General features: G+C 44.5%; 1 protein-coding gene across 2 annotated transcripts; it reads right to left on the reverse strand.

Annotated features, from left to right (window-relative positions):
• Positions 1–58: 58 nt before the first annotated feature.
• fmnl2b (formin-like 2b) lies at positions 59–17780 on the reverse strand. Of its 2 annotated transcripts, XM_082506021.1 has the most exons (28): positions 17183–17780; positions 15921–16004; positions 14179–14259; positions 13968–14044; positions 13796–13879; positions 13478–13621; positions 13280–13406; positions 13075–13151; positions 12722–12815; positions 12076–12150; positions 11792–11902; positions 11500–11649; positions 11274–11375; positions 10818–11038; positions 10621–10724; positions 9509–9694; positions 7716–7736; positions 7040–7164; positions 6751–6953; positions 5896–6130; positions 5748–5816; positions 5561–5641; positions 3783–3912; positions 3542–3702; positions 2663–2764; positions 2466–2564; positions 1590–1713; positions 59–1505 (listed from the first exon to the last, which is right to left on the reverse strand). In XM_082506021.1, exons 1-28 carry the CDS (start codon positions 17297–17299, stop codon positions 1417–1419), a joined length of 3273 nt encoding a protein of 1090 aa, XP_082362147.1. In that variant the 5' UTR covers positions 17300–17780; the 3' UTR covers positions 59–1416. The 2 variants fall into 2 exon arrangements, with proteins under 2 accessions (XP_082362147.1, XP_082362148.1); XM_082506022.1 differs by lacking the exon at positions 7716–7736.
• Between the last annotated feature and the right edge of the window lie 870 nt (positions 17781–18650).

Below are 18650 nucleotides of genomic sequence, written 5' to 3' on the forward strand. Positions count from 1 at the left end.
TAAAACCTGAGTGACAGAGGGATTGTGGGTAATGTAGTGTCAAACAGAACACACTGCATCATGTTGACAAGGTGCGCTTTATTAACACACCAAGTGCAGAATCACCACCAAACACAAACACAGACACGTACAAGCATTGCTACACGGTGATCTAGAAAATGTCTGTACATGTAGAAAACGTTGTGCTGCCATTTTTTTGTCTTCTTTGAATCTAAATGATGAAGAGGAGAGAAGGGGAGGGGCTTCAGTCTGAGACTGGACCTCTAAAAGGAAACGGGGACTGCAGAAACACCACAGAAACATCAGTGGGAGTCGAGGTGTGTCGAGCACAGAGCCCCACCTGCCAACTTCACTGTCGTCGTGAACCTGCTCAGGTGGATTCCGGTCCACAGGTGGGAGCTCCTTGTGTTTCAGCTACAGCGGCCCCTCGGTGCCACACTCCAGATTGCAGCGCTGAGTCGTGACCTTTGGGTGACCAGCTTTGCAGGTGTGTGTGCATGAACAGCTGGAAAACAGCATATTGTGGCTGGTGAGGCTCTGCAAGTTAACAGGCTAACTGACAGATGTGGGCTCAGGAGGGTGGAGAAGGGGCGGAGCCACAGATAGAGTGATACTTCAGTGAGGCTCTGGTACCTGCAGTAAGGCCAGTAGATACAGTAGAACACAGTAGAATATAGTGAAGGTAGAACCCTGTACAGTTAAAGAAACAGACCGGAGAAGCCCATGCACTCTGACCCCCCCCCCCCCCCCCGACCTTTGACCCTTCGGATGTTTGTTAGCCCTCGTGGTGTGAAAAGGCATGTATGCACCTTTGCTCCAGTCCAAACCCAAATGCTGCTCTACAGCATCGTCTGTGGCGAGGCACAACTTTGTTTTTAGCACCGCGGGTTCTCGGTTGTCACGCCAACGGCGTTCAGAGCCGCATGATCTGATTACAGGAAGTGGAATTCTACCTGACCACAGACCACATGATCTTTGTCAGGAGAGGTCAAAGGTCAGATTCAGTCTGTAAAGTGCTCTGAGTAACATCTGCTGGGAAGGTCATGTGATCTAATCAAGTGTTATTTTATGTCTGTGGCGAGGAGGAAAGGCAATGATTAGGACTATATCAGTTCAGCTGGAGGGACGCTGCCCCCTGATTGTTCTGCCACGCTGCTGGACTTCAGTCAAATGGTGTTTAAAACACCTGCTGAAGTGTTTAGCTGACAGCCAAAAAGCCAATCACAGCAGGACAGGGCATCCTTCCGATCGATCCGGTTTAGCTGAGGTCAGGTGTGTGGGCGCCCAGTCTATGCACAAAGAAACCAATAAAATAACATAGAAAACATGATGTCATCAGTTAGAGCGATCAGAAAAGTTCAAAGTGCTAATTGGTCCCATCAATGAAAAGTGGGCGTTGTCACTCTTCGTGACTTCTCAGTAGTGCTCCTCGGTGTGGGCGGGGTCACAGAAGAAGCGAGAGCTGCGTTTGGCAGTCCGAGCCGTGAAGGGGACGGTCTTCAGAGCTGTAGATAAGCGAATAAACAGTCAATCAGAGGACAGCTGACACGCCTGCTGTGGTCACTCACGTGCCTTGGCAACATGTTTACCTGTTATGATATCCTCGATAGCGCCGTCCTTCCCCTCATAAACATGGCGGCTGTCTTTTCCTTGGCGCCTTCTGAGCTCCGTGATCAGCTCCTGCTGCTGCCGCTTCCCTCTGTGGGACGGAGACTGAGAGGGGGAGGGGCTTCAGTATTAGACGCTGTGACACGTCACGTCACCTGATCGATCGATTAGTGATCTGAATAAACCTAAATCTGACCCCCTGGAGCCTCCTGACCAATCAGAGACTGTTGAAATCATGATGTCAGCGAGGACAAAGAATTACTGAGCTTCTGTCATGGTCTCCGTGCCTGCCCAGCTGGCCCCGCAAGGCTACATGTGTTTGTTTTGCTTTCTCTCTCTCTCTCTCTTTCTGGGCGGAGCTCACTGCGGGCTCCCGCCCTTGGCCCACACACCTGTCCACTATTTGAGGCTGGGACACAGATCTTCTCGTCGCTGGATGATTGTACTACAGACTTTTCCTTCCCGTACCTGTGACCTCCCTGCAGTGCGTGTGTGTGAGGCTGGGCATGAAGACGAGAGCGAGTGTGAGAGAGCTTCCCCTTGGTCCCTTGGAGCCTGGATTTTCCCCTCACTGTATATATTGTGCACCGGTGTTGTAAATAAACTGTGTTTGGAAACGTCAACCTGCTCTGCTCTTGAGTCCTTACTCTCAGTTGTGACAGCTTTATTTTTAAAAACAAAGATGTAAAGAAACTTTCAGAGAACCGAGGTATTTTAAAAATACCTGAAAACTAAACATTTTGGTTTAATGTAGGAATTCAACATGGAGGTGCAAGCATAAGCTCCTCCTCCATCAGGAGGTCACATCCAGCTGACATAATGGGAGCTAAGTAATGGATTATGTCATGAAGTTTCACCCTGGTCTCCTCTTCCTCCTCCTGCTGCTCCTCCTGTTCCAGTTTCTCCAACAACATCTGCTCCTGACGCCTCCTCTGCTCGTTCTCCTCCTCAGCCAGCTGGAGACACACAGAAACATATTAATGCAAAACTAAACTCAACTGATATAGGCCTACTATCAGAGAGGGAGCATGGTCTATAGACAAAGGTTACCCACCCTGTAGGCTTTGATGAAACGAACAAAGATTGGGAAGAAGACAGACGGCGGCATCGTCTTTGAACTCTCTCCGAAAAACTTCACGGCATCTTCAAAGGCATCCTAAAGTTTATACACACACACACACACACACACACACACACACACACACACAGAGAGAGAGCTGGTTATCATCAGTCTACCTGTTCTCGTACCTTAAAAAGACAAACAATACATAAAACTGATTAAGAAACAAGTTAGGAACATGTGTAAAGCTTGTAGGTTTAGTGTTGGTAGTGTTGTGGGTTTACCCCTCTTCTTCTCCTTCTACCTCTTCTTCTTCTCCTTCTTCGTCTTCTCCTACCTCTTCTCCTCCTTCTTCGTCTTCTTCTCCTCCTTCTCCTTCTACCTCTTCTTCTCCTTCTACCTCTCCTTCTTCTAATAATAATAATAATGGATTGCATTTATATAGCGCTTTTCGGGACACCTCAAAGCGCTTTACAATACCACTATTTATTCACTCTCACATTCATACACTGGTGAAGGCAGCTACAGTTGTAGCCACAGCTGCCCTGGGGCAGACTGACGAGGCGAGGCTGCCATATCGCACCATCGGCCCCTCTGGCCATCACCAGTAGGCGGTAGGTGAAGTGTCTTGCCCAAGGACACAACGACCGAGACTGTCTGAGCTGGGGCTCGAACCGGCAACCTTCCGATTACAAGACGAACACCCAACTTGAGCCACGATCGCCCTTCTTCTTCTTCCTCTTCTTCTCCTCCATCTTCTACTCCTCCTATGTGCTCGGCTGTTTGGTGTTCACAGTTTGAGCTGATTCTGCAGGAGGAATTGCACCTGAATCATGGCTGTGTGGTAACACATGGTGTATGTGTGTTTCTCACCTGAGCAATGCGTGCGTCCTCCTGCAGTTTGCTGAGCCGTGATTCGTTCCTGCTGATGAAGTCTTTGAGCGTAGCATTGTGCGACACGCTGAACTCTCTCCAGGTGAGCTCCATGCCGCGCTGGAGCTCCTTCACATCACTCAGCACGTTCTCCAGACTCACTGCACAGTACAGGTAAACGAGCTCAGGTAAACGGGCTTCTCGCAGGGAGCGCAGCGTCCTGATTGGCTGTCAGACTCACCTGCGGCAGCCTTGTCCACGTAGTGAAGCTCGTTGTAAAACAGAGACACAGCAGGATACTTCTCTCTCACCACGTTGCTGATGTAATGAAGCAGCGTTTGTGTCCTGTCGGTTGACTTGGTCTCCAGTAACTATGCAGAAAACGCACAACCATGGTAACCGCAACAAACAACAAGGCTCTAGAGCAGGGGTGTCAAACTCAAATACACTGTGGGCTAAAATTCAAAACAGGAACAAAGTCGCGGGCTAACGTTAATATTTATTGAAATATATTTATTCCTCCAGATATAAGAATGAATCTTTTCTTATGGACTCAAACACGTTTTGCTGAAAAACTGAATATGGAACAAGCAAAGCTTAATACTAAACAATATATATATTAGCTGTATAATACCAGTAGGCCAGCTCTAATAGTAATTTGGTATGGCTTCGCGGGCCAAATGTAATTAGGCTGCGGGCCAAATTTGGCCCGCGGGCCAGAGTTTGACACCTATGCTCTAGAGTGTGCTCCAAATAAAGAACTTTGTGATGAGAAGATTGTTCGTTAATCATTTACAAATCAATACTGTCTGTATGGACAGCAATTAAAAACAAGGTGAACATGTAAAGCTGTGGCGTTAAGCGATGCGGTTGGAAAATTTGGGTGCACCTAACTTTTGTGCTGGTGCACCTAAGAAAAAAAGTTAGTCTAGAGCCCTGAAACACACAAACGGTCACAGCTGCGTGTTGGGGCCTATTAAAGCTCGCTCTGGGGATATGTCCACACTAATGCGTTTTTGTTTGAAAACGCATTGTTTTCTCTCCGTTTTGGCCTCCCGTCCACACTGAGATGGCGTTTTCCCCAAGGAAAAACGCAGCGTTTTTGAAAACGCTCTCGAAAACGAATAAATATGAAGACAGTGCATTTGCGTCGTAGTGTGGACAGTGAAAATGGAGACTTTCGAATCGATGATACATTTTAGTCATGTGATGCAGTCATGTGACCAATTAAACAAAGATAGCAGTTGTTTTGTTTGCTATCAATTTTGACAGCCCTATTAAAGATAAATATCAGCTTGTACATGCTTCAGGTAGCTTTTCTTCAAATTATTTAATTCTCACACGCTTTTGCAACTTTGTTCTTTTGTGTTACTCGCAGCAACAACTCCACCTCATTGTTAGTCCATTTAAAAAACGTGGTGCTTTTCCTTGACGCTTTGCCGCAACGTTTCAAGGAGTTGGAAAGTAAATAAACGGCTGACGGAAATGAAGGGGGCCGAATCTTCTTGCGCTTCACGCAAGTACTGGAATGTAAGCGTTCTCGTCCGTTTCAATGTGGGCGCACAACTCTGTGAAAATAACTGAAAACGCTAGTGTGGACGTGGATTGTTTTCAGATGAAAACGCCGTTTTCAAATCTATCCGGGCTAGTGTGGACGTAGCCTGAGCCTTTTGGTGGGATTCACTGTATCAGACTATAAATAAACCCACCAGCAGGGGACGCCTGTGCTGATGTCTGATGGAGGTCTGCGAGAAACTGGTTCAACCCAGCTGCCATGGCAACACACCAAGTTATAAAAGTCAAGAGATCTATGACTGACTCATGTGACACAAGATGTGATGTCATTGCTTATTTTGGTACATAAACTCCAAACATGTCAGGCAGTTAAACGTCAATTATTAGAAATTAAAGCTGTTTAAGTGATAAAGATACTAAATTCAAAATAAAATTAATTAAAATCATGTTGTGCTGATTGGTCGGATCAGTGATTCAGTGTGTGTGTGTGTGTGTGTGTGTTACCAGGTCTAAGCTCTGCAGCTTGAATCCATACACCGCTCCTCTCTTACTGCTGTTCATGTAGTTTCCCAAAGCCAAGATGATCTACGACAACACACAGCAGCTGAGCATGAGTATTGATGACACTGACTGATTATTGATACAGAAACAGAGAATCAGGCAGAATATCCACAGGTAACCTCAGACTGACCTCGAGGATCTTCTTCAGCTTCTGAGAGGACTTTATAGAAACTGAGGCCGCGATCATGGCGTGGAGTTGCTGAAAGGAAACAAGACGGTCAGATGGGTCACACCTGTCGATATACTTGCATACCTTCCTATCTGTATATCTGTCTCACCGGTGTTAACATCTGGACGTTGTCGTTGAAGTTGCCCATGAAAGTCATGATGGTCATGCGCTGACTGAGTCTCTCAAGGCGACTGAACTGCATCATGAAGCGATCTTCGTCACTTAGTGCCTCCAGAGGTTTTCGGTCCCTCTCATATTGCCGTAGCAACTTCAACTCAGCCTCCGTCGGCAGGAAACGTGTCAGACACTCTACAAAGTCCACCCGAACGGTCCGGAGGTCAAACCTGGAGAGATGATGGACTGGGTTGATTTGATAGAGTGACTCGGAGTGTACACAGGTACCTAATAAGCCACTTAAACACACCTGTAGAGGGTCACCTGATTGATTTCAGGCACATTGCAGTATGGCTGACTCAGATTCAGTTCTGAGGCCTGAATCTGAAGTCTGATTATCACTGATGGAACCCAGGCCAGGCCAGAACCGACTGCTTTTATTGGGGTCATGGGATGCTCACTATGATGCTGTTTAAACTCTAAAGTACTCTGAGACAGAGGAACTTCTATGATGTCATCTCAGGCTGGGTGTGAAGGCAGTTTGTCTGATGAATGGAAGCCACCATGAGTAAATTCTCAGCTAACAGAGGTAACAAACTCCAAATGTTAAAAGCTCTGATATCGGAGGCAGAGAGAAGAAGGTCAAGGATCAAAGCTAGGAAGAGATCGATGGATCATAAAGCAGCAGCTCTGGTGGACAGAATCATATGCCCACCTGAACTCACCTGTAAACACACTGCTGTTGTGCACTGCTGTTATATAAACATAGCTACATTCAATTTTGCCTATTTCTGACTCTGGCACCAAGCTGGCATCGCTGGCACCTGTAACCTGGTGCAGTTCCACCTACGTTTGGATGGCACGGCAGATGACCTCTGACCCCTGGCCGGCCTTCCTCAGCGTGATGGCCAGGTTTTTGGCTCTGTTGGCCTCCAGCAGAGAAACTTTGGACGGAGCTTTCTGAGGAAGCTTCTGTCTGGACAGCGTCAGGTCCACAGCTGGACCCTGAGCCTTGGTCTTAAACATCTCCTCGAACTCCTCCACGTTCAGGTCCTGAGACACACACAGGTCATCGCAGATTTTAAACAGGTGAAAAGCTTTTGTCAGCCCTGAGTGATGCCTCTTGCTGTGGATGTTACCTGCAGGATGGACTCGTCATCAATGTCATTGAAGATGGTTCCGTTTATCTGACTTGGCTTCAGAGCTACCCAGTTCAGCACCGGCATCCTGAACTTGGTCTGGATTGGCTTCTTTATCTTCACCGCTGTGCGAGACATGTGAGCAGGGAGACATGTGAGGAGAGGACGAGACTGGCCTCAGATTGGTACTGCGAGTGACTAAAGTCCAGCTGTGTGTTCAGACCGATCAATCAGTTTGTGCCAAACTGCTGAAGGTTAACAGGCATCACTGCACCTGTTACTATTGTCAGGTACAGGTGCGACAGGTGAGCAGGTCTGTATGGGACAGACCAACAGAAGTCTGTTTTTCTAGCATAACCAATATAGGTCTTCAACTTAATTCATGGATGAGCATTACTTTGGGTCTCATCAGAGCCAATCTATCCCTCGGACTCTATTTTATTTATTTATATCTTTTCTCTTCTCAGGTAAGAGTAGGTATGATCCTTCAGTCTGAACACACATCATAGAAGTGGGATCAAACATATGACTCTGACTGACAATTGTGGCAGTTGATTAATTGAGAAACCAGCCACTGACTGGCTGCGGCTGGTTTCCAGGTGATGGAGGAATGGAAGAAGATGGAGGGTGGGGAAGTAAGGGTGTTTTGTGAAGATGTTAGAGAAAGTAAACGTACAGAACAATTTGAGAGCACCCTCTGTGAGCAAAACAGAAGAAAAGAAACAACATGTTAGTAAAATGGCAGTTAACATACACATTTATCACACTGACTAATATTTCTGGACTCTCATCGGCTGAAGGTGTGACATATTTAATTGTAAGGAATAGACAGCGTATATAAAGAGATCTGAACTGTGGTTATTTGTGTAAACTGAGAGCTGAGTTCTGGTGAAGCTGCTGAAGTTGAATCAGTTCTGTAAATTTTATTTTGATAAAATGTGATGGAACAAATATCTCTAATGTCTTTTATTAGTGACGATGGTATAAGTAGGATAACAGTCTGAGATTTGAGCTCCATTTCACTTCAGTGGTTCTTCATCAATAGTACAAACAATATGCAACTTTTTCTGTATGAACAGAACATTAAACTGAGAAAAATCCAAAAAAGTAATACTCTGTATATATCAGCATCCATTCACCAATGGAGACTGTTGGAAATATTTAATATTTAATAAGAAATTAACTTCCCAGAAGTAAATATTAACCACCAGAGAAGACCGTCATGACTGAAATTTGCAGACAAGGACTCTATGACCTCTTGGACTTCAAGGACACGTGTTTATTTAAGTCTGACCATCAGCCACCTGCAATCCAAAGCAAAGCATTCATCCAAGGAAAAATGATGCAAACCAAACCTTAACCAACCTAAACTCCAAACCAAACAATCAATGAAAGCCAAACTCCAAACCAAAACAAACCGAGCAAAACCAAACTCTCAATCAAACTAGAGTCCAAACCAAACTAATCCAAGCCAAACCAGCCAAAGACCAGATCAATCTTAACCATGTCTGTTGTTGTGATTTGGTGATGTATAAGTAAAACTGAATTGAAAATTGAATTGAATTGAACTGAATCAAACCAAAACAGTCCGCACCAAACCAAACTCTCACCTAAATCAAATCTGGACCCAACCAAATAATCAATACCAACCCAACCTAAACCAAAAGAATCCAAGCCAAAAGCCAAACTCTCAACCAATGGTTCGGTCAAATCCAAACTTCAAACCAGACAAAAACAACCCGAGCAAAACCTTGCTCTTAACCAAGCTAAACTCCAAACTTAAACAACCTTAACTCCAAACCAGAGCAACACAAATTCGAAATCAATCCAAATTCTCAACAAATTCAACTGAGTTCAATGTCACCAGTTATCACCACCATCATCAAACAAAGGCTCAGATTCACTGACTACCTGCTCTGCATGAGTACCATCTGGCCTCAACAGATCTTCTATTTATGGCTTTTCCCTGATCTGATGTATTACCTCTCCAACATTTCAGAAACAAACTCTGACTATGAAGAAGACAAATCTACAACCAAGGAAGAACAACCAAAGGTTGAAAACCCCGGCCTCAAACTAACACAGATTCACTGAGATTTGCTGACCCAAACTACAACCACCTCCTTCTGTTCAACCTTTGCAGACCTTAGTTTTTCACCCAAATGTTACCAAAAACCAACTTCTCAACTGAGAAAAGTAAAGAGAACTAACAACTGGCTAAAAAACAAGAACAGCTGGTGTCAGCTGGAGTCAGCATGTTTATAGTTTCTATTATTTTTTTTTCGTAATAATGATTTGAAACTGATGTCTATAGTTCATGTCCTGATTAACTGTAACTGAGTTTACTCCTCACCTGGCTGCAGTAATGTACAGGTGTAGTGTTGGTGTGGTTACAGGGGAAAGGACAGTTTGATGGTCAGGTTTGGTTCAGTTCTAAACAGCCTGTGAACCCACTGTTTGCAGTCTCACCTGCAAGTCCAGAGTTAAAGATGACTGTAGGTGACCCCCCTGTTCCTGGGAGTGGTGGGGCCACAGGTGGAGGAGGCGGGGGCATGGGGACGGAGGAGAGCTCACTGGTCCGACAAGGTGGAGGAGGGGGAGGGGGAGGAGGAGGAGGACCAGGTGGAGGAGGTGCTGGGTACGGTCCGTTGGACACTAAAGAGGAAAAAAAAAGACAATGTTATTACTCATTATACAGGTGATACTCAGCAGTAAAGTAAAGTAAAAATCACGAAGTGCTTCACAGAAACGGACATACAACCTCAAACAAACAAAATCAACCAAAAGCAAGTTTAAACAGATATGTTTTTAACTGCTTTTAAAAGAAATGACTGAGTCCACAGATCTCAAACTCAAAGGGAGTGAGTTCCAGAGTCTGGGGGCCACTGATACAAACGCTCTGTCACCTTTTGTTTTTAGCCTTGTATGCTGGACAACCAGCAAGCCCTGGTTGCAAGACCTCAGGGACCTGCTGGGGCGATAAGGAAGAAGATGATCGCTGATGTAAATGGGAGCTACACCGTGCAGGGCCCTATAGGTCATGATTATAATCTTAAAACGGACCCTGAACTTGACAGGGAGCCAATGCAGTTGAATCAGCAGGGGAGTGGCATGGGAGTATTTGGGATGCTTTGTCAGAAGCCTGGCAGCAGCATTTTGAACACCCTGCAGTCGTTCCAGGGAGGCATTACTTAAGCAAGTAAACAAGGAATTACAATAATCTAAGTGAGATGAAACAAAAGCATGAAGAATCATTTCCAATTCAGAGCGTGACACAATGAGCTTAGCAATATTTCTTAAACGGTAAAAACTAGAACGAACCAAAGATTTAATGTGTGTGTCCAGCGTCAGAGCTGGGTCAAATGTAACACCAGGGTTCCTAATGGAGGGTTTAATATAAGAAGCAGGAGGGCCTAGATTTTTAACCACGAGGGGAACAAAATTCTCAGGAGCAAAGACAATGACTTCACTTTTATCAGCATTTAGTTGAAGATAATTATCAGCCATCCAATCTCTAATGGGATCTAAGGACCGCAAGATTTGAAGCTTAGAAGCATCAGTACCTGCAAGGTTCAACTCACTTGTGCCTGGCATTGGTGGAGGAGGAGGTGGAGGAGGTGGGGCCAGCATGCCTGGGGCTCCGCCCAGCCCCGGTCCCGTACTGTGATAAGCTACAGTCTCAGGGCTGCAGGAATCAATCAAAATCAATCAAAAACAAAATCCTTAGCCAGAAGTTTTTAACTGTGAGATACTACAGCTTCTAGGTCCTGTGATTCACCTAGGGGACAGGTTAGGACAGGGTGGAGGTGACGGAGAGGCAGAATCAGCCACCCCTCCATCGCCCTCTCCTCTCTGTGGTTGAGGAGCTCCGGGTCCTCCGGCCTGCTGCGCTTCCTGAGCCTGACGCTCCAGACGACTCTGACGTCGGATCGTCTGGTCCTTTTCCCGTACCATACGCCGCAAGGTATGCACCTGTGAGTTAGCACTGGCATACACATCCTGCAGAGGTAAGCGGTGATGGTGAGTCAGGGGCAAGAGTGGTGCCAAAGAACAGTCCAACATTTTATAAAACCCATGTTTAAAGTAGTATTTCAGCCCTGTAAACTCCACATTATTCCCTGTAGATGTCTCTTCATCATTATCACCATCTGACCTACTCTTATACCTTTATTTGCCTCATTTATTTGCTCCATGGTGACAATGTACATGTGGTTTCCACAGTAACAAGACTGACCCGGAGTTGGTCCAGCTCTTTGTTGGTCTGCATCAGCTGTTTCTCCAGTTCCACAATCTTCAACATTGCTTCGTTCTCCACATCCAGCAGACGTTCTGACATCTGAAGGCATATAGAGAAAGAAAGAGGCTGGTGAAGGTCAGCACAAAACCAGAGATTTATCATAATGTCTTTTAAGACTTGACCCCTTTGTTTCCACCTGTCTCCCTCCACCTGGAGGTCTTACCGTGGCCAGGTTCTCCTCCAGTTCCTCGACTCTCTCCAGAGCAGCAGTTTTGGTCTCTGCATCCTCCAGCAGTGTCCCGACATCAAATACGTTGTCCAGGTACGCCTGAATCTGAACCTGCAACCTGTCACTCTCTGTGTGCTTTAGCCGCTGAGGTGAAACAGGTGAGGGCACAGGTGAGGAGACAGGTTTTGGTGAAACACATCATTTTCTGAACAGCACTAGATGTAAATTAAAACCACATTCTGTCTGAGAGTGACTGTGATGCTCTGATTGTGGGTTTCTGTCTTACCTCCAGGTGTTCTTCCAGGTTGAGTTTGGTGAAGTCATATTGCAAGTGGACTCTGAAGTTCATGTCCTCTACAGAGTGAACCACAATGTTGATGAACTGCATGCAGGCCACCTGGAAACATGTTTCACTGCCCATTATTAACCTGATGATGTCACACCAGGCAAGTATGACGTTACCAAAGTCACACAGATGTAAACTTTGTGAGCTGAATGGATCTTAAATTTCATGCAATTAATTTAAAAGAAAAATCTTGAAATATTAGGTCCCATTTGAGACAAAGTTACCAAGAAGTCGATGTTGTCATCTTCATTCTTAAAATGTTCCATCAACTTTTCAAAACGCATTGACTCAGAGCACACCTGCAACACATCAATCAATCAATCAATCAATCAATCAATCAATCAATCAATCAATCAAACAAACAAACAAACAAACAAACAAACGTATGCTGTTTACTCTCTTCTCATTTTCCCAGTTTGTACCTCCTTTCCTTTAATATAATTTCCTCCCATCTGAGATGTGATGGGAGGAAATGCAAGAAGTCGAATCAACAGGTTTTTAACAACAGGAGAGCTCTTTAGTCCAGAGCTTCATTTTATAATAACGCATACAGATGATCACTCTGGATGCCATTACCTTGGCCTCCAGTAACACCATGAAGAAAACCTTTAGTTGTTCTTGACCAGGATATGTCCTTCAATGCACATATAAACAAACATCTTTAGGACTGCAATATCTCTAAAACTAGAAATGTCCTCCTCCCTTCATGGTTTGGTGATTCCAGCTCTGTGGCACACCTGTTTCATACGTTACTTTCTCCTTCTCATGTATCCTGACAGAGACCCCAAGACAACAGGAGGCACAAAGTGGAGAAATGACAAAAGGATTACTTGTTGTTTTATGTTTAGAGTGTGTTGTTATTTTGTTTACAGTTTTAAAGTTGTCGAAGGCCGACAGGATGATCTCGTGCCCTCCTCTGACCAAACACACTGCGGCCAACAACTCCAAGACCAGAGCCTTTGTCCTGATGAAGAAAATGCATCAAATAAATTTTTAAAAAGCTATTTATAGAGAGAAAAACAAGCTTCACACACTAATTAACAAACAGTGAACAGAAACAATGTCTACATCTGTGGTTTAACTGACTTTGTGGCTTTCTTCTCAGGAGCTGTTTGAATTCACTCAAAGTTTGTATTTTCTAACACGCAGGTGTATTTTGTTCTCTGCCAGCGAGACAGATACAGCAGTGGTAATATTTATATTAGTTGTATCTGCAGATGTACCTTGGGTTCCTGTTGTTGAGGCTGAGAGCAATTTCATTGACAGCGTGAGGATGAGACATCACCATGTTGAAACCGTACTGATGAAGATGAGGACACAGATGAAGGTCAGTAATGTTTCCGGCTCTACAATCTAAACTTTACAGATTTAGGACAGGTTTGACTTCAAATTGACACAAACGTTCTGTCACCGGGCAGATTAAGTTACCTGGTAGTTCATGATGGCTCTCAGACACATGATACAAACGTGAACATCATCTTTCTTGCACACAAGTCGTGAGTTCTTGAGAGTTCGACGACTCGGCAGCGTGTTGGATCGAGTCACCAGAGTCGAACTACAAACAGAAAATTCACGTTAGCACACCTAGGTGACTTCTGGTTTTATTCATACATTATGTTCTGCTACCTGATGGAGTGTCGAGCTGCTCGGGGTACAGAGGAGGATGGTGAGGGGAGGCTGCAGTCACCATGGAGATCTTCTATCGAACGACTCCAGGGAGAGTCGATGGACGACACCTCGCCTCCAGCCTCTGACTGTTCTCCATCAAACCTGAGCACAAAAAGTTTGTAAAATGTTTGTAAGTCCCAAACCTGCTCCAAACTAATCACCTGAACACTACATTTCATCTGTCGGTGTGATCGCACCATAAAAAGATCCGACATGTGAAGTTCAAAATTCAGACCGAAGCTCAGAAAGCAAAGAGGAAGCCCTGTCTTTACTCACGTGACAGCGTACTGAGCAAACGACAAATATTCAACCAGAACATCAAGACCCCTATTCTCCTCATTCAGAAACTCTCTCACCCACCTGCAGACAGACGGGAGACAGATGTTAGACAGCCATGAGACTGTTAGACAGGTTAGAGAGACAGACAAGTGTTCTGACAGACAGGTACCCAATGTGGTTTGTACGAAGAGAAATCTCGAGTTCTCTGAGCGTCTGAGTTGATTCCTGAACTCTTCTCCTGAACTTCTGCAGACAAACACACAAACTGGTCAATATTTAAAAAAAATATAAACACAGGCCGTAACTGAAGGACTACCAGCAGGACTCTAAAAGAAAGTTTTCTCTGTCAGCGCAATAAACTTTAAACTTTGCCATCTTACCTTCCGTGTGACGGCCGGGTCGAGGAAGCCTCTCAGTTTCTGGATGTAGGTGTGAGGAGGATTCTTGACCTGAAACCTTTCCTACATCAAACATAAAAACAGTGGGACTAGATGGGATCAGATATGAAGCCCCACCCACCACAACGCCTGTCTGACTTTTACTGGGGAAAATAATTCTAAATGTCATTTTTTAAAGAAACTTTAAAATGTTATTAAATTTGCTCTCAACTTTATCAGCTGCAGGATTTTGTCAAATCTCAAATCAACAGAAGTGGGGCAAATTACAGACTGGAACCAAAGGTACGGGGACCCAGAAAGTCCAAGAACCCTAGTCAGGGCTCTAGAGTGCGACCAATTTGGTCGCAAATGCGACCAAATTTTTCAGTGGTGCGACTAAAAAAAAATATTTGGTTGCACCTGTGCGACCAACTGTTCGGGTAGCAAAAAAAAAAAAAAAAATCTGCAACCTTCCCTGTGGTCAAAAAGAGACACACATTATGCCCCTATCGTGGACTAAACCAATCAGAGATAGTAAGGGGCGGGACCTCTCTGATTGGCCGTGGTCCCGTTGAAAGTCCAGGTGGAAGTGGGAGGTGAGTAGCTTGAATAAAGCGATATCAATTCATTAAATCCTGAATCGACTTTTAAATATAACTGTGTTTTGCCAGAAACGCCAGATTCTCAGATTAAAGCTCACAAAACCATTTCAACAACAACCAAACAGCAAATGAGAGCAGGTACACGGACTCCACACAAAGACGTAAACACAGACCCGACGCATCAGAATCAACTTTGTCTTTCTCGGCTTTCTCACCCGACGGCCCGTAGACGGACACGCTGTCGGAGCTTGTTCAGTACTGAAGAAATTTAAACTTTAAATGCCGAACATTGTAGAATATTTTTAAGGTTATCTGCTATAAAAAGCCAGACCAGGAAAATCTCCTTCATGTTTTTCTGTTTTATTCTCAGTTACTTTCACACAAAGGCATCTGCTGTGATGTTCACAATTCTGAAGAAGTCAGTACTGATAAATGATCAGAATTATAATATTTCTGTCTGAGGCTAAGTTGAATCGAATCGGGACTTTGAAAACCAGAATCGAATGGATTATAGAAATCAGTGATGATACCCAGCCCTAGTGAGCAGCCTGGGCACGACAGAAGTGGATGTAGCTGTAATAGGAAAAGAACTATTGCTAACTTTTCTGTTAAGTTAAGGCCTGATCCTTCTGAAATTCATAGCCAGTGCTCTGACACGGTGTCATCAATCTTTGAATGCTGAAAAAGCACAGTGTATCCAGAAAAACACATTATATTATAGAAATTATTATAAAATTTGTGTGCGCCTAACTTTTGTGCCGGTACGCCTAACTTTTTAAAGTTAGGCGTACCTGTACGCCCAGGCAAAAAGTTAGTCTAGAGCCCTGCTAGTCTAAACCAAGAGATATGACATATAACCCAGAAATAACTAAAATGACATACAGGAGAGATGTAAAATGACCGTGAAGAACAAAAACAGCAACAAACAGCTGGAAAAAGTCTAAAATTACATAAAATGCCACATTAGAAACACATAAAACAATCTGTTTTGTAAAATGACCAAAATGGGATAACAAATGACCCCAAAGTCACACAACAAATCATATCTGCACCGTTTATGATTCGTGTCTCTTTCAATATTCAGATCAATGAGTTGAAGCTTCTTAACAATTTGTTCCTGCAGTCCCATAAACATCCACCTACCTGATCACAGATAAGCTCCCACTTCTTTTCATTGTCGTAGGAACGCAGCAGACGCACCTTGTCAGGTGGCAGGTTCATTGAATTCTGAAAATCAGACAGTTTTATTGCTCAAACACGTCTAGAAACAAAAAAGACAACATTTTGAACCCTTAGTCCATGAATACAGACACAAACCCTTAAAGAAAATCAAAGTAATATGTAAATCTCAACCCCCAAACCCTAAATACAGAATGAACTCTAAACTCCCAACTCTTTTTTTTTTATTCACTAAACAGCCCAAGACAAAATCTGGATGTTCCAATTCACATGTCTGTACTTAAATCCACAGATTAAATAAAAGAGTCAGTCATACCAAAGGTTGCTCCAAAAACAACAAGATTTGAGCCTTTGAAGATTAAAGTGATGACGATCAACTGATCCTGGATCTGCTGGTTCATCCATGAATTTTTCCATGACATGAAACTTACTTTGTACCAGTTTTATTCAGTGTAAACACAATTAAATGATGGCTGTCAACCAACCATGATATGCTACTCCTGCAGGAGGATCCTGCTGTTACTAGTGGACCATGTGACCACTATTAAGTGATTCTTTAGTTAGCTTGACTTGTGACTTTTAGAGATACTGAGTCAGGTCGTATACCTTCAAAGGTCAGCTGTTTCATATTTTCAGTGGATAGCTAAAGTGGCTTATAGCCCTCATACTGAAGCTCATGTCAGGGTGAAACTTCGAGCCCTCCTATTGGTCCAGTCCCAGAGCTGCTGATCATGGTTTCCAGTATCAACGTGTTTCCCCTGTCTGACTTGGCTAATCTAATTCTCTTGTGTTTTTGAAGACCTGAACAAACTGTAGAGGGGCTTTGAGCGTGAATCTGAAGACAAGCGTGTGAACAGACTCTTGAACAGACCCAGCTGGTTCTGATGTGGTTCTGAATGTTCCTCCCTTTAGATCCAGATTCAGACCAGGATCTGTGTCTCCTGAGCCAGACTACATCACAGTTTACAGAATGAACCTGCAGAACTATAGACCTCTAGGACCAAAGACCACAGGAGAAGTGACCTGGAGAACCAGAAACCCAAAGAGGGGAAACTTACAGATCCAGAGCCCTGCAGAACCACAGGCATTTAAAACCAGTAGATCTGGAGACCAGGATCTCATGGCCTGGTGATCAGGTTCTGCAGAGACCACTAACCCACGCCAGACCTGCAGAGTGTGACTGCATATTTTCAGCATGCCTGTGTGTGTCTGTGCGAGTATCCTACCAGTGCGATGGAGAACCTCTCCTCTAGCTCGGCCGGGTCTGGCATCGGGAGTCGAACCGGAGCAGCTCTGGACCGGATGACGGCCAGCTGGCTCTCCATGCTCTCGGCGTTACCCATCACATGCGCCGTGAACACACACCGAGCAGGAACACGGGAACACACCCACCCACAGCAGCACACACACTCAGCACACACACAGGAACATGTGGTCGACCATCACTATGAACGTAGATGGGTGGTCGAGCTGCTGAAGGCCTGTCTCTCTCTCTCTCCTGTCTGACTCCTCAGACGATGAAGAGCGTCTGCCTCCTCCTCCTCTTTGCCTGTCTCTCTCTCTCTCTCTGTCTCTTTGTCTCTCTCCCTCACCGCTGCCACTGCCGCTGCTGATGCTTCTGCTGCTGATCCAGATGAAGCCTGCTTGGCTGCTGTGTTATTGTGTGTTTGTTTGTCTGAAATGTGTGTGTGTGTGAGCGCGCGTGGCAGATCAGTCGGTTAATCCTCCCCCTCTCCTCCCCCACACGAAGAAAGAAAGAGAGAGTCGGCCTCCCCCCTCTTTGTCTCTCTCTCTCCCAGCTGCAGTCTCTGTGCAGCTTGCTCCACCCTCCCTCCACCCTCTCTCTGCCTCCTCAGACAATGAACCTTCTGCTGCCACAGGCCCCGCCCACCAACACACACACACACACATGCAGCGCTGTGAGTAATCTGACTCTGGATCAGCTGTGTGTGTTTTCATTAGTCTATAATAAACAAGATTTGTTGTTAAACATGTAAATCTTGGGTTTGATCCCACACATGTGTTACCATGGACACAGATTATTTACAGCAATAAACCATGTTTCCAGCTTTCAAACATTAAACGTGCTTGTATTGTAGTTTTATGATTTTAACTCTAAAACAACAATATTAAATTACACATGTACCAAAGAAAACTGCAGACTAACGAACACTCCTCCTTCATTTGTCACACAACTTCTTCACAAATAACATTTTTACCATTAATTCAAAAATGACTGATCACCATCTCACAGACGTAACTTTATGTACAGCTACTTTCAGTACCATTGATACTCATTTAGACTCTTTATATAATATCCTATTAGAGCGATTAGAGCACACTGTAGGTATTACAGGTACTGCGCTGCAGTGGTTTGTATCATATCTATCTAATATACTCCAATTTGTGCATGTAAATGGAGAGTCCTCTTCACACACTAAGGCCAATTATGGAGTTCCACAGGGTTCAGTGCTAGGACCAATTCTGTTTACAGATACCCAATAACACACACCAATGAGTTAAACTGCAGGAATGTCTTAAAGACATAAAGACCTGGATGACCGCTAACTTTCTGCTTCTTAATTCAGATCAAACTGAGGTTATTGTACTCGGCCCTGAAAATCTTAGAAATATGGTATCTAACCAGATTCTTACTCTGGATGGCAATACCTTGGCCTCCAGTAACACTGTGAG

Source organism: Aulonocara stuartgranti (genome assembly GCF_965226115.1).
Source record: "Aulonocara stuartgranti genome assembly, chromosome: 15".
Classification (NCBI taxonomy): Eukaryota; Metazoa; Chordata; class Actinopteri; order Cichliformes; family Cichlidae; genus Aulonocara; species Aulonocara stuartgranti.